This window comes from Nipponia nippon, unplaced genomic scaffold (genome assembly GCF_047370975.1).
Source record: "Nipponia nippon isolate SJK-2023a ecotype South Korea unplaced genomic scaffold, ASM4737097v1 scaffold_3, whole genome shotgun sequence".
Classification (NCBI taxonomy): domain Eukaryota; kingdom Metazoa; phylum Chordata; class Aves; order Pelecaniformes; family Threskiornithidae; genus Nipponia; species Nipponia nippon.
Genome location: NW_028262347.1, coordinates 28,601,773 through 28,615,078, shown reverse-complemented (window position 1 = coordinate 28,615,078; position 13,306 = coordinate 28,601,773). Strand labels below are relative to the sequence as shown.

The 13,306-nt window shown below is 40.1% G+C and overlaps 1 protein-coding gene across 2 annotated transcripts in view; it reads right to left on the bottom strand.

The window, feature by feature from the left end:
- The window catches only part of TFEC (transcription factor EC), a 99,820-nt gene extending 94,261 nt beyond the window's left edge, over window positions 1-5,559 (bottom strand). For both annotated transcript variants that reach the window (XM_087764876.1, XM_087764877.1), the window contains exon 1: window positions 5,322-5,559. In XM_087764876.1, coding sequence (XP_087621002.1) covers window positions 5,322-5,522 — 201 coding nt within the window. In that variant the 5' untranslated portion in view covers window positions 5,523-5,559. The remainder of the gene's footprint in view (window positions 1-5,321) is intronic.
- Window positions 5,560-13,306: the final 7,747 nt, after the last annotated feature.

Here is a 13,306-nt window from a genome sequence, read left to right as displayed (position 1 = left end):
CCCACTAAAAACCAAATCGGCTTTAGGAAGTGTTTGCATTGTTGAATGAAATGTGGGAGTGACTGCAACCAACAGAGGACATCAGAAAAGGAGCCGGAAAGATGTCAGTGTAGCAGCCACTGGGTAAACAAGACTCCCTACATGAGAAATATAAGGCAGGCAGCACAGGACTTTTAAGTATAACAGATATTTGTGACTTTCAGAATACTTTGCAAAAGCCATGACTTCCCTCCTAGCAATGTCTGGACCGGACCTGTTCTGTTTTTAAATATAAAATTTGCCTGCAGAAAGGTTCTAAAAGAGTAAGTATTAAAATTAAACCCCAGCAGCTTTAAAACAACTATTTCCAAAATAAATGTAGCCATTTATAGACATGTTTGTGAGAAGCTTACCTCCAAGCTTCCTCAGTGTCCCACTGCAATAGTATTATTCTCCCTAGCCACTCATACAGAAGATCATAGTAGGGTGGGGATTTTAAACTGGTTAAGAGACAGACCCTTATGCAAAGCTTTTCCCAGTATATGCAGGCAAGCATCACTCTGGCCTCACTGGGAGCTATGGGAAAGTATTTATCAAATACCTACCTTGTAGGTGCCTGAAATCAGGTGAAAAGATGCTTCTTATTCAGGGACTCCAGCTTCAGCTTCCAGCCACTGTCCCCTGCATACCTTTGCTGTGTATATTGGAGAGCCTGTTCTCAAAGTTTTGGTATCTCTACAGCTGCTGGTGGATTTTCTGCAGGCTGCCTTTAAACTTCATTTTACACTAGTTAAACAGATGGTCCTCCCCAAATCTTTCATGATAATTTAGATCTTTTTATACTTTAATAATTTGCTGGACTCTTTGTCTAGGCCTTACCTTCTTACCAGTTTCCTACTGGATCTGGGGAGGTCTGAATTGACACAGCATCCCGTAATGGTCAGGCCAGGCCCAAATACAAAAGTAAGCCAGTATCCCTAGTCCTATTCAAGGATTATTTATTTATTTACATTTTTAGGTATACTAATTTGATTAATTATTTTGCTGCAATGCTGCTCTGGCAGCTCGTTTCCAGTTGATCAAGGTCTCTGACTCTTTGACAAAGTTACAGGTTCCCAGAATAAAGTCCCCCATCTTGTTATGGCCTAAGAGAGCTTTTCATTTTCTGGAGGTGCAGTTTTTGTACTTCTCATCAAAATACACATTATTTAGTTGTGCACACAGTTTGACAGTTTGAAAAGCCCACTGTATTCTATGCCAGTGGCATTTTTCTGCACTCTTTTCCACTCCTTCAGCAAAGAAGTCACTTACACATGTAAACTGTTTTCAGTAGTTGATAATGTATGTATGTAACACTGGGCCAAGAACAAGAACTCATTCTTCTGCTACTCCAAAGGACTACGTCAAAATCAGCAATGATGCCCCATTTCCAAATCCATTTTCACATCTGTCAGTTATTCAGTTTATTAATCCAATTATTGCATAGAAAGTTAATTTGCCATGGGTACTAATCAAATACCTTGAAGAATTCTGACTATATTATATTAACAATCTTACCTCTATCAATGGAACTTGAAATCAGATCAAAACATGTACAAAGTTAGTTTGACAAAATCCATTTTCCATAAGCCACATTATATTTCTTTCATTCTTTGTTAAGCAAGTCCCATATCAGCCATTCTTTTGCTATTTATGATGAATAACCTGTTAACTCTTTTAAAATACTGCCATAACAGAAGAGTTCTTCCAGTCACAACACCGTCTCACCGGGGAATATATCTTGGTTTGAATGTTTGTATTTTAAGGATTATTTCTGTTTTTAGCAATGATAATTACTACAATATAATATCATTCTTTTCACCTAAAAGTTGCCAATGGTCTTCACAAAGGACATGCACAATCCTGAACTTCCGAACACGCAGTCTATCACTGACAATGGAGGCATGCCATGGAGAAGAGAGGGACTGGAGAAGGAATATACATATTAATCAAATGATTTAACCTCCACTCAAATGTATCCATTAAAGGACAGAGAGGGAAGCAGATAAGTGGCAACCTGAAATGCTAAATTATTAGCTTGCTTTGATTGATTGCTTGAAGAATAAAAGACACTAAAATTTCCACCAAAACTAATACCTGATAAAAGCCATTCCTAAAGAAAATAAATTTTCCTTCAAAGGGTGCTCCTAGTCATTATCTAAGCTGAACTTTGACTAAGATACTGGAACACTCCTGAGAAAAGGGCAGCAGGATGTGAACACGGAGAGTAAGAACCTGGCCTTTGCCCACTGACTGAAGGATGGCATTTCTCACTACACATTGCCCTTCAATTCATCAGGCATTCATTCAAGAGCAGAAGTTACACTTTCTGAGTCGCAAATGACATCCTACTTTCCTCTGGATTTTCTTTCAAAATCTCCAATCCACATGTTTCCTAAAGCCAAAGTTTCTTAGTTTATAGGGCTTACAAATACTGCAGGAGAAAATCCGGTAGCTCCTTTACTGTCTCTGGTATTTCTATAGGTTAACCTGCCTTCCTGGAGAGTATAGGTGACTCTCCTTGATCAACACAGAAATTAATCTGGATCCAGGTTTTGTGTCACAAAAAGAGGCCTCAGCATGAGGCCCCAGACTTTGAACTCCTTTTCTTAGGCCTTTGCTACTGCTTTTCTAAAATACCGAACTAACTCTTTCTTGCTACCTTTCCAAATCCTTGATATCAAAAACAATGTTCTCAATGGTATTTTATGGTAAATCTTCACTCAAGATGGATTCCTCATTAGCGCTTGCTTGGGGCAATGAAATACTGCTTTAAGATTTTTTATCATTTGACTGCCATGCAAACGTGCTACACCTATCAACACCAAAACTGTGTATGCAAAGAAAATGTGAGACTTTCAGAAAGGTATAATGGTTTGTCCTTAGATGCTGTTAACCCCAAGTTCCCACCTTAGACTTTATAACTGCTCAGAGATTTATAACTCCTCTATTCTTCCCAATGGATCCCTTTTCACTTTGCAGAGAGCCAACAAAGGACAGATTGGCTTTGCTGTGAAGCCTCTGGTAGAAAATTTACTCAATCGTAAGTCTTGCTACAGAGCAATGACAGTCAGTCCTTAATGGTATGCTGGCAGTCCACAAATGGGTGAAAAGAAGTCATGTCTAGAGGTCAACCTGTCTATAGGAATATAACTTAAAACACTGCTACTTAATTATGGATTGGGCATGATTTCTTGTTTATAACCTGAAACCTGCCTTTGAAAAATTCCTCTGGTGACCTGATCCTCTTTAAGACCTTTGGAGGTATTGCTTTCTGTCTGTCCTGACTTCTGCACAAGAATATTTTCAGTTGTCTCTACTTTTTTTTCCTACTTCTAGTATTTCTCTCCAGTAATATAAGACTTTCCACATCTTTTTTGTCATTACTTCTTAATTTTTTTTTCTCTCCTATTATTTGGTTTCTCGCCATTTTTCCTCAGTCCTTCCAGTTTCGCTATCTCCTATTTCTTTCACCATTTCTCTCTCCTATCCCCTCCTTGCTTTACTTTTCTGCAGCCTCCTTCTTACTTTTTCTCCACCTTTCCCCACTTCTCTTTTCCTTGTGATTTCCAGCTTGCAAAGAAGTGCTATCCCCACAGGCTCTCCAGAACACTTTGATCACCCGCTAGCCTCTGCAAGTGAGCTCCTCCAGCAGTTCCTTCTGCCCCAGTTAACCCAGAGACTCCAAAGGGGTTGAGAGACTTGCCTTCCAGCAGGAGCCAGAGGAGGGTTAGCGCTGCCCTGAAAGTTGAAGCAGAGAGGGTCAGTTTGCCAAAGCAGGGAGATTGGCAAGAAGACATGGTGCCAGCCACACGCCGCCTCATTTATGTTCCTCCAATTAAAGCAGCCTGTAGGGAAAGTAGCATGCCACTGTAGTGCACTGGTGTACTGACCCCTCTGAATGCTTGTTAGCGCTCACCATACTCAGCATTTCCTCTCACTGATTGATAGAACAATACGTGTGTGTATGGCAGAGAGCAGATTCATTACAGTACATTAGCCAGACAGGCAGACAAATGCCCACAGGGGCAGAAAAGCTGTAAGGAATAAATAAAAACTTTACTAGTTTTCTTAAACTTCTTTTCCTCAGGCTACAGTGGAAGAACAGGAGAGTGGAGGGAGCCCAGAAGAGAAAGGGAGTGGCAAGAACTGGAGGGTAAGTTTACTAGCAGTCAAAGAAAAGCTTAAAATATTCATTGTTGGATTCAGAGTTTGAATAGTAGCTGAATCTCTACTTATCTCTTTGTTTTCCTTCTCACTGCTAAATGGAAAAAAAAAAAAAAAAGGGGTCACTGCATCAGATACAAAGCTATCAGAACATTCCTCATGTAACATCTCTGAAATGGCTACCTGGCTCCTCCACTCACTGCAATTAATCATTCCTCAGTTTTAAAAATGAAAACCAAACTAGTATCAGCCTTTATCAACAGCTGCCACCATGTGGTATCTGAAATACCACAGTTACTTCTCATTCAAATAGAGAGAAATATGGTGGCATCATCTGATCTGTTCAGTGCTGGTTTTTAAGCACCCATTCTGTAACACACAGCTCGCAAAAGATGACGTGGCTGACGCGCAGCAGCTCTGCACCCCTGTGCACACCCTGCTGAGGCCGAGCAGCGGGCAGCCTGTGCAATATTGCCCCTGACACCATGGCCACTGTACCAAACCACTTCCCCATCGCTCATCCTTGGAGCTGGGAGACCAGACCACAGTCCAGGACCAGCTCAGGCTGTCAAGAGCAGCCCCTGAAAAAAAATGTATTGCCAAATGGCTGATGCCAAAAACACATCTGCCAGACACAGATTTACCAGGAGACAGCATCCTCTCTCCCCATGTCATGAGAAGCTGCCGGCTCCGCCATGGGACGAGGGAGCAAACATGGAGTCGCTGGGCCCTGTTCCCGCTCCCCACTGGCTGGACCTCAGCCTGTCTGCTGCCTGGAAATATGGCGTGGAAAGAAAACTCCAGAGACATTCCACTATCCAAAGGGAAGATGGAGTGTAAGTTGTCAGCCCTAGATCATGAGAGAGTTAATCCTAAGATTGATGATCCAAGGAGCATGTTTTGAGGCAGCATGGGGACAAGACCTAGTTAGTTAATACCCCAACATTTGCTTGCTTGAGCCCTAGATATTTTTTAGAACATGTTAATTCCAACAGCTTCACCCCTCACCTCCCTCCTGGATTTCATTTAGGTGCACTTCAAAATGAGCTAATTATGTTACAATTAATAATAGCTTTCTGCAGATAACACAGCATTCAGAAATCTGCTTCATAAATATCTGTTGATAATATAGGTACCTCTGAGATTGCTGGAGCTTTGTCTGATGAAAAGTGTGTTCCCACTGGAAAAAATCCATTGAACCCAGGATACTGTGAAACTGGCATATGACACTGTGAATAATGTGCATGGGCTTCTTCTCGAGGGTGCTTGTCTGTCCACTCTTGATCCTGTAGCTTTCCTCTGAGCTGAAACTGTAGTCCAGTCAGCGCCTGCAGCATTGCTTTATTTCTTCCCTTTCCACTATTAGCAGAGCTGAAAAAATCACTATAAAACACACACACAAAATAGAAGCAGCAATTTAATTTCTTGCACAATGTACCTCTACTACTGAAAAAAAAAAAAAAAATCCTTAAATATAAAACCAAATTAGTGTTATGGTTATAGGGCACCCATAAGGACACAATCCCTAACATACTACTGGAAAAAAAAAAAAAAGATGAGAAGAAACAGTTGGCATTCAGTTAACAATCATGTTTGGAGGTTTGTGACCGACTTTGTTATTCCAAGGGAAGCCAGGTACCTGTCTCTTGGGATTAGGTACAAAGGCGAGAAAAAAGTGGACATGTATGAATCTCAAAGGTGACTGCTGGGTTAATAAAACAGTCTGTTTTCTGTTCACCCACTCTTCCTCTCAGTGTGCAAGTACATTAAAATATGTCAAAAGGAAAACCATTTGCTGGGGAAAAATAATTCAGCTAAAAGTCAAAATTTCCAGCTGGTGTATTGCCTTGGTGTGTGCAAGTGCGCTAACAAAGTGACCCACACATCTCACTGGATGAAAGTTGGTATCCTCATTAAAGTAGAAACAAACACTTGAAAATAGGAACAACTGCCAGTTTAAAAAAAAAAAAGGGACCACGATTGATATGAGAAGCCTTCATTTTTCCACATTCTGTTTCCTACTTGCTCTATAGCAGATACAATATATATTTAAGTAACCTCTTGAAAAGTAATGAAGGTAAAACTGATTCTGTATGCAGTAACCATTCCTGTTTGCTGGAGGAACTGCATTGCTAACATCCATCCACATTATCATTCTATGTTTAGAAGAAGAAATATTTTCACAGTCCAGTTTCTAAACTGCCGCATACAACACAAGGATTGGTTCCTGTGAAGAGTAACGCTTTCAAGAGTGAATAGCTCTAGGGAAGAAAACTTTGTATCAGAATTATTAATGCTAGAAAGGGTTTGTAGGATCAGCCTTCAACCCTTTAAAATAAAAGCACATTTATACTGGTGTATACTGCCTTTGCCTCTAGGAAACACAATGAGGCTTGAACACCATCACTAATTCACTGCAGCGTAAGCATTTTTTGTAATATGAACAGCATGAGACATTAGATCTCCTGTTCCTTGGCTCAGGCCCTGGCAGAAAGCACTATCAGATAAACAGAAAGCAAAACGAGGGAAGTGGTACACCATGGTGTGAGCCGCCTTTTGCTTATTGATGATGTGATTTTCTCTGGAAAAAAAAAAAAAAAGAGGAGTAAAGATTTTTTTCCAAAATCTCTAATGACCACAGCAGAGTATATTACGATGAACTGTCTGAACCACAGACTCCCATCATGGGTGAAGTTGGAAAGCACCTCTGGGGATCATCTAGTCCAACTGCCCTGCTCAAAGCAGGGTCAGCCACAGCACGTGGCTCAGGGCCGTGTTGTGTTTTTAATATCTCCAAGGACAAAGATTTGAGAACCTGCCCAAGCAACCTATTCCAGCATTTGACCACTCTCACAGTAAAAAAAGCTTTTTCTTATTGAGGAATTGAAATTCCCCACATTTCAGTTTGTGCCTATTGCCGCTTGGCCTGTCATTGGGCACCACTCAGAAGAGCCTGGCTCCACCTTTTTTACTCCCTGCTTCAGGTATTTATACACCTGAAGAAGATCCTCCTGACCCTTCTCTTCTCCAGGCTGAACAAAGCTAGCCCTCTCACCCTCTCCACTTAACTCACATGCTCCAAGCCCTTCAGCATCTTTGTGGCCCTTTGCTGGACTGGCTCCAGTACATCCATGTCCCTCGCATCCCAGGCAGCCCAGGACTGGACCCAGCACTCCAGCTGTAGCCTCCCCAGTGCTGAGGAGAGGGGACGGATCACACCTTAACTTGCAGGTTGCTGATGCACCCAAGAAGAAGCTGTTGGACTTCCTTATTGAAAAGGTGCGTTGCTGGCTCGTGGTCCGCCAGGACCGCCAGGGCCTACTCTGCAAAGCTGCTTCCCAGCAGCGTCAGCCTGCACTAGTACATGCAGTTATTCCTCCCCAGGTGCAGAACTTGGCATTTCCATTTGAGATTCCCGTCACCCCATTTCTCTATATTGTCCCTCTGAAGAGCAGCACAATCATGTGGTATAGCAACCAGTCCTCCTGATTCTCTGTTGTCTGCAAACTTGCACTCTGCCCCATCATCTAGGTTATGAATGTAGATTTTAAGCAATATTGGACCTGGTATTGACCCCTGAGGGACACCACTAGTTACTGGTCTCCAGATAGTCTTTGTCATGTTGATCCCAACACTTGGAGCTCAGCAATTCAGCCAATTTTCAATTTACTTCACCATCTACTGTCTAGTCAATAATTCATCAGTTTGTCTATGATGATGCTATAGGAAACAGCTTCAAAAGCCTTATTAAAGTCAAGCTAAACAACATCCACTGATCTCCCCTTGTCTACTGAGCATGTCATCTTGCGGTAGAAGCCTATCAGGTTGGTCAGGCATGATTTTGCTTTTTCCTTAGTCTGCATTTTGCTGTTGATTTACCTGTAGAAACCCTTCATGATGCCATTCATGTCCCTCTCCAGATTGAACGCAAAAAAAAAAACCCAACAAAACACTAACCTCCTTCAGCCCTGAAGTGGTCAGGCAGTTGGACTAGATGATCATTGTAGGTCCCTTCCAACTGAACTATTCTATTCTATTCTATTCTATTCTATTCTATTCTATTCTATTCTATTCTATTCTATTCTAATAAAATGGAATTTATTAATTTAGCCAGTGTTTCAATGTATATCAACAGGACCTTTTCAAATGTGTCATATGTTTCTGACACACAGAATTCCTTCCCCTGTTATGCAAATTCCTGCTTATGGTCTTTTTAAAAATACATTTTATGAACCTGTTAAACTATAATAGCCATTAAGTAGCTGTTATGAGCTAAGATGTCAATACATATCCAAGAACATAACAAAAATTTTAAAACATTACATATAACATTTTTGGTAGTGCCAGCACCAGCAGTGGAAAAGAAGAAAGCCTTGTAGATTTTTCCTTTTGATCAAGGCTTTTTCAATGTATTTCTTACTGGCTAATATGCACTAAAGAGGGGATAACTGTAATTGAATAAAAATGTAAGTTTTAACACTCCAACATCCCCTCTTCTTTTTACTCACAAAATAAACATCACTTCTAAAACTTATTTCAGTAATGTTGACCCCTGCAATTCTGCATAGAGCACTGCTTGACTGTCCAGAATAAATGTCAGGACAAGGATCTGTCTTTGTTCTTTCAGAGCATCGTCAGCTGAGTCTCTGATGTAAATACATCACAAAAACTACAGCACTGCTTCTCACAGCAGCCTCTTTTAATAGATATAAGCAAGAGAGAAAGCTGAGGAACAGTTCAGCTAACTCATCTGTGCTGATTCAAAAATAAAGTAAGAACAGAAATGTGCTATATCTCCTAACTGCTAATGTTGCTCCTTAGCCACAAAGAGTAAACGGTTAGTCCTTTTGTACCATTTGTGCCTTTGATCCATTGTGCCTGGATTAATTACCTGCTTTGCAGGTACATGCGTAGTCAGCTCCATACTAAAGCTCAGCAAAAACTGAAGTCTTCCCATGTTCCCAGAAGGTCACCTTGTTCTTGCATCTGAGCACCAGGCTGCCTCAACCATGGGACTAGCTAGTGTTGCTTCCTAACTGTTCTGCAGTGTGAGTGATTTCTCTTCCTTCCCTCACTGGCCCTCTCTCCTGTTTTGGCCAAACTACTCCAATGTGAATACCTGCAAAGTTCTGAAATATGAAAACTGAGAAGATGGCTGTAACTGCCCCTTCCTGGTCACTGCAGTCTTATCATGCCTATTTGGTGGCCACAGTTGCATACTAAGAACCTAATCTTGCAGTCCTTTTGCAAGCAAAACTCCCCGTTGACTGGTATGTCTTTGTATTAAAAAATTTACTGGATATGCAGAGCAGCAGTTCTGAACAGAGGAATTTAGTAATTTTCCTTTTAGTTTTCCCCTTCAAAAATGCCCTAAGGCAGTCCTCTATTTCAGTCAATGGAAGGCTGAAAATGTTCAACGGAAAAAAAAATCTATTTTTGAGCAATAGAAACATAAAAGACATCTAAACCCACAAATATTATTTTTGTACACATTGAGGACCAGATTTCTTCACATTTCATTGACCTTTTTGTTAACTCTTTGCTTGCCAACTTTTTGCCTGGAGCAACTTTTGACAGTGAAGGAATCTGTGTTTATTAAGGAATGCATACTTATGACCCCTTAGTTATATTAATGGGGGAGGAGGAGGACAGTCACATATACAAATGTTCTGTATAAAAGACATACAGAAACTTCATGTATATTTCCATTTATAAAAGTTTCATTTATCTCAACAATTTTGCAATTCAACATGTAAAAAGTAAGTCAAATTAATATTTTGAAATGGAAATCCAACTTAACTTATATGATTTGCACAATAGCTTACAAATAACTAAACAAAGTTAATCCTACTTAATTTCTGCAGTCATTTAAAATAAAATTTGCCTCTTCCCATGCTGCGTTCTTCAGAACTGATCAAGAAGTAGCACCAAAAAAAAATCATGGAATATCTTTTCATATTTTTATTTTTCTTGATAGTTTGAGGTTTTAAAAATTTTCAAGTCAGACCAACAAGTCAAAGAGTTCCAATGGAAACAAAAAAATTTGAAAGTTGTGTTAATATTAAAAGTATGTATGAGTTATTTAAGAGTAAAAAAATCTCATAAGAATTTTGCATGAAGGTTATGTTTAAATGAAAGGTAAATATATACTGGTTTGGAAATATCCAGTAAGTTTATCCAAAGAACCTTAACTCCAATCTGTAGCAATGCCAAGCAATAAATGTATATTTATATTTATAGCAGTTTAGTCTTTGCGGCTCCAGAAAACATTAAATTGATTTTCAAAAATATAATACAGTTTATGTAACTCAAAGTCTGGCAAAATTTTTTTTATTTATTTCCAGTTTGAGTAAAACATAAGATACAGAAATTCTGAAAAAAAAAAAGTTTTACATTTTACAGAAGGACATAGGGAAATAAGTAGGATGAGTTAGAATATTAAATGACGAAGATAATGAACAAGGAGGCTTACTTGAGAACTGAAAGGATGATTCTCTAAAATAGAATTTCAGCAGTGTGTAAAAGGTGTATTGGTGCAATAAAAGACAAGAATGAGAACTGGTCAGAGAGCTGCATGCAGCTATAAAGGGGGACACCTGGGAGATTTGGAATTACATATCCAGACACATCACATTATGACTCAGGCAAAAGCCTGATGTAGAACATTAACATCTGAGAATCACACCTAGAATAATCTAATGAACAATACATACCTTCTTGAGCAGCCTATGCCAGAAAGATGAATAAAGTGGAAGGAAATTAAATGAAGCTAAACAGCAAAAATTGATAAGGTACTTAGGAGCTGAGTTATGAAGAAAGCTGGAAAGAATTACGTGACAAATACAGTGCTTTTAACATGATATATACGAAAAATATAAACAGCAAGAAAAAAACAATTATTACAAGAAGAACATAAGTTATCCTTGTAATTATGGTGATATTAAGAATATTGAGTAGAATATAACAACAATTCTTCATAGAGAATATGAAGCAACAGGGATATATTGTCCCAAAGAAAGTGGTATAATCCCCATCATTTGATGCGTTTAAATTGAGACTTGGCAAAACATTAGTAAAGTTATTGTACAGTAGGTCATGATCCTGTATTGGCAGGGGATGGACAAAATGACCTAGCAGGTCTTTTCCCTCTCAATCTTTGATTCTAAAAGGCTCTAAGTCAGATGCTTCCATCATTTGTCTATAAGATCAGCAGAGCTCAGAGCTACCACAGGGAGACCCGCAAGTGTGAGGGTGAAGGTAGACTTGGCTAATAAAATATCAGAAGCCCTTAACAGTCAAGAAATTCTTTCTCTTTTATTGCTATAAATATATATGTATCTTCTTTTCAGGGTTCAGTGTGAATGACTGCACAGAAAACTAAATTTTAAGACATTGAAAGGCAAAATAAGTGTAGAGGTCACCACCGCAGAGGGATCAGGCTGGAGTAGCAGCAAAAGAAAACGTACAGTCCCCTGCCATCAACTTTTTGAAAATGCAGGTCTCAAAGGTAAGGAAGTAGCAGGATTTCATGCACAAACTTTTTTTTTTCTTGATTACCATTCACATAGAAACAAGTTTTTGAAGAAAAGCTCCTACTAAAAGCTTCTTTGCTGCCCATCTATGCTGTTTCCAGTCTTTCTTTAACAATTGACAGCATTAGAAAGTAATGTTTGAGAAATAACCTAGAACCAAAGAAAGCTATTTCATTTGAAGGTGTTCAGGAAAATTCAGGACCCTGGTGACAATTAGGGTTTCTTGTTATGAAAGCAGGAGACAAGATAGCAACTACTGGTTATAAAGGTCTGTAATGCCTGGGTCTGTTGTGACCATAGAGTCTGACCATCAGCCCTAGATTTCACTGAGGTCTTCCTACCTCCACTCTATATCAGAAATGTGTTCAAATGCATTGGGTGTCAGCCTAACAGCGTGTGAACGGGACAAGTAAATATTACTGCCTATACCACCATTAAGGCTGTGTGTCCTGCTGATCTTGTGTAGAAGTGGTCAGCCTAACCCACAAGTGTAAAAAGACATAAAGGGCAGCATCAGTAAGCCTCCAGCTGATGACCTACAGAAGTGGAGGTGGGTGTGCATGTAGCATGTGCCTCCTTCTGAAGCTGAAGAGAAAGCCCTAGCTTCATCTGAGGGAAAGATTAGTGGTAGTTCTTTCTTAAACTGACTGCATGTGTGGATTCAGTGTTCATGCCAGACAAACTGTTAGAGTTATAAAAGGGAGAGACTGTTAGACACATACAATACCTGTAACAATGTAAGGAGATAAAGCTGATGAGGTTTGTGCTGAAAAAACCCTGCCTTACAAATCTCTTAAATTTCTTTGAGGCAGTCACTGAGCATATGGGAAAAATGGAGGCAGATTGCACAGTTCACTGGGTCTTCCAAAAGGCTTTTAGAAAGTTCCCTCACCAAAGGTGACTAAAGAGGACTACAGGACAGAATATGAGCTCCTCACCAGAACTGATATGAGGCTGAAAAACAGGAAACAAAAAGTAGGGATAAATGGTCAGTTTTCTCAATGAATAGAATAGAATAGAATAGAATAGAATAGAATAGAATAGAATAGAATAGAATAGAATAGAATAGAATAGAATAGAATAGAATATTTCAGTTGGAAGAGACCTACAGCAATCATCTGATCCAACTGCCTGACTAAAGCTAAAGCATGTTATTAAAGGCATTGTCCAAATGCCTCTCAAACACTGACAGGCTTGGGGCATTGACCACCTCTCTAGGAAGCCTGTTCCAGTGTTTGACCACCCTCTCAGTAAAGAAATGCTTCCTACTGTCTAGTCTAAACCTCCCCTGGCACAGCTTTGAACCATTCCCACACCTCCTGTCACTGGACACCAGGGAGAAGAGCTCAGCACCTCCCTCTCCCCTTCCCCTCCTCAGGAAGCTGTAGAGAGCCATGAGGTCGCCCCTCAGCCTCCTTTTCTCCAAAGTAGACAAACCCAAAGTCCTCAGCCGCTCCTCACAGGACATGCCTTCCAGCCCTTTCACCAGCTTTGTTGCCCTCCTCTGGATGCGTTCCAGGGCCTTCACATCCTCCTTAAATTGTGGGGCCCAGAACTGCACACAGTACTCAAGGTGAGGCCGCAGCAGT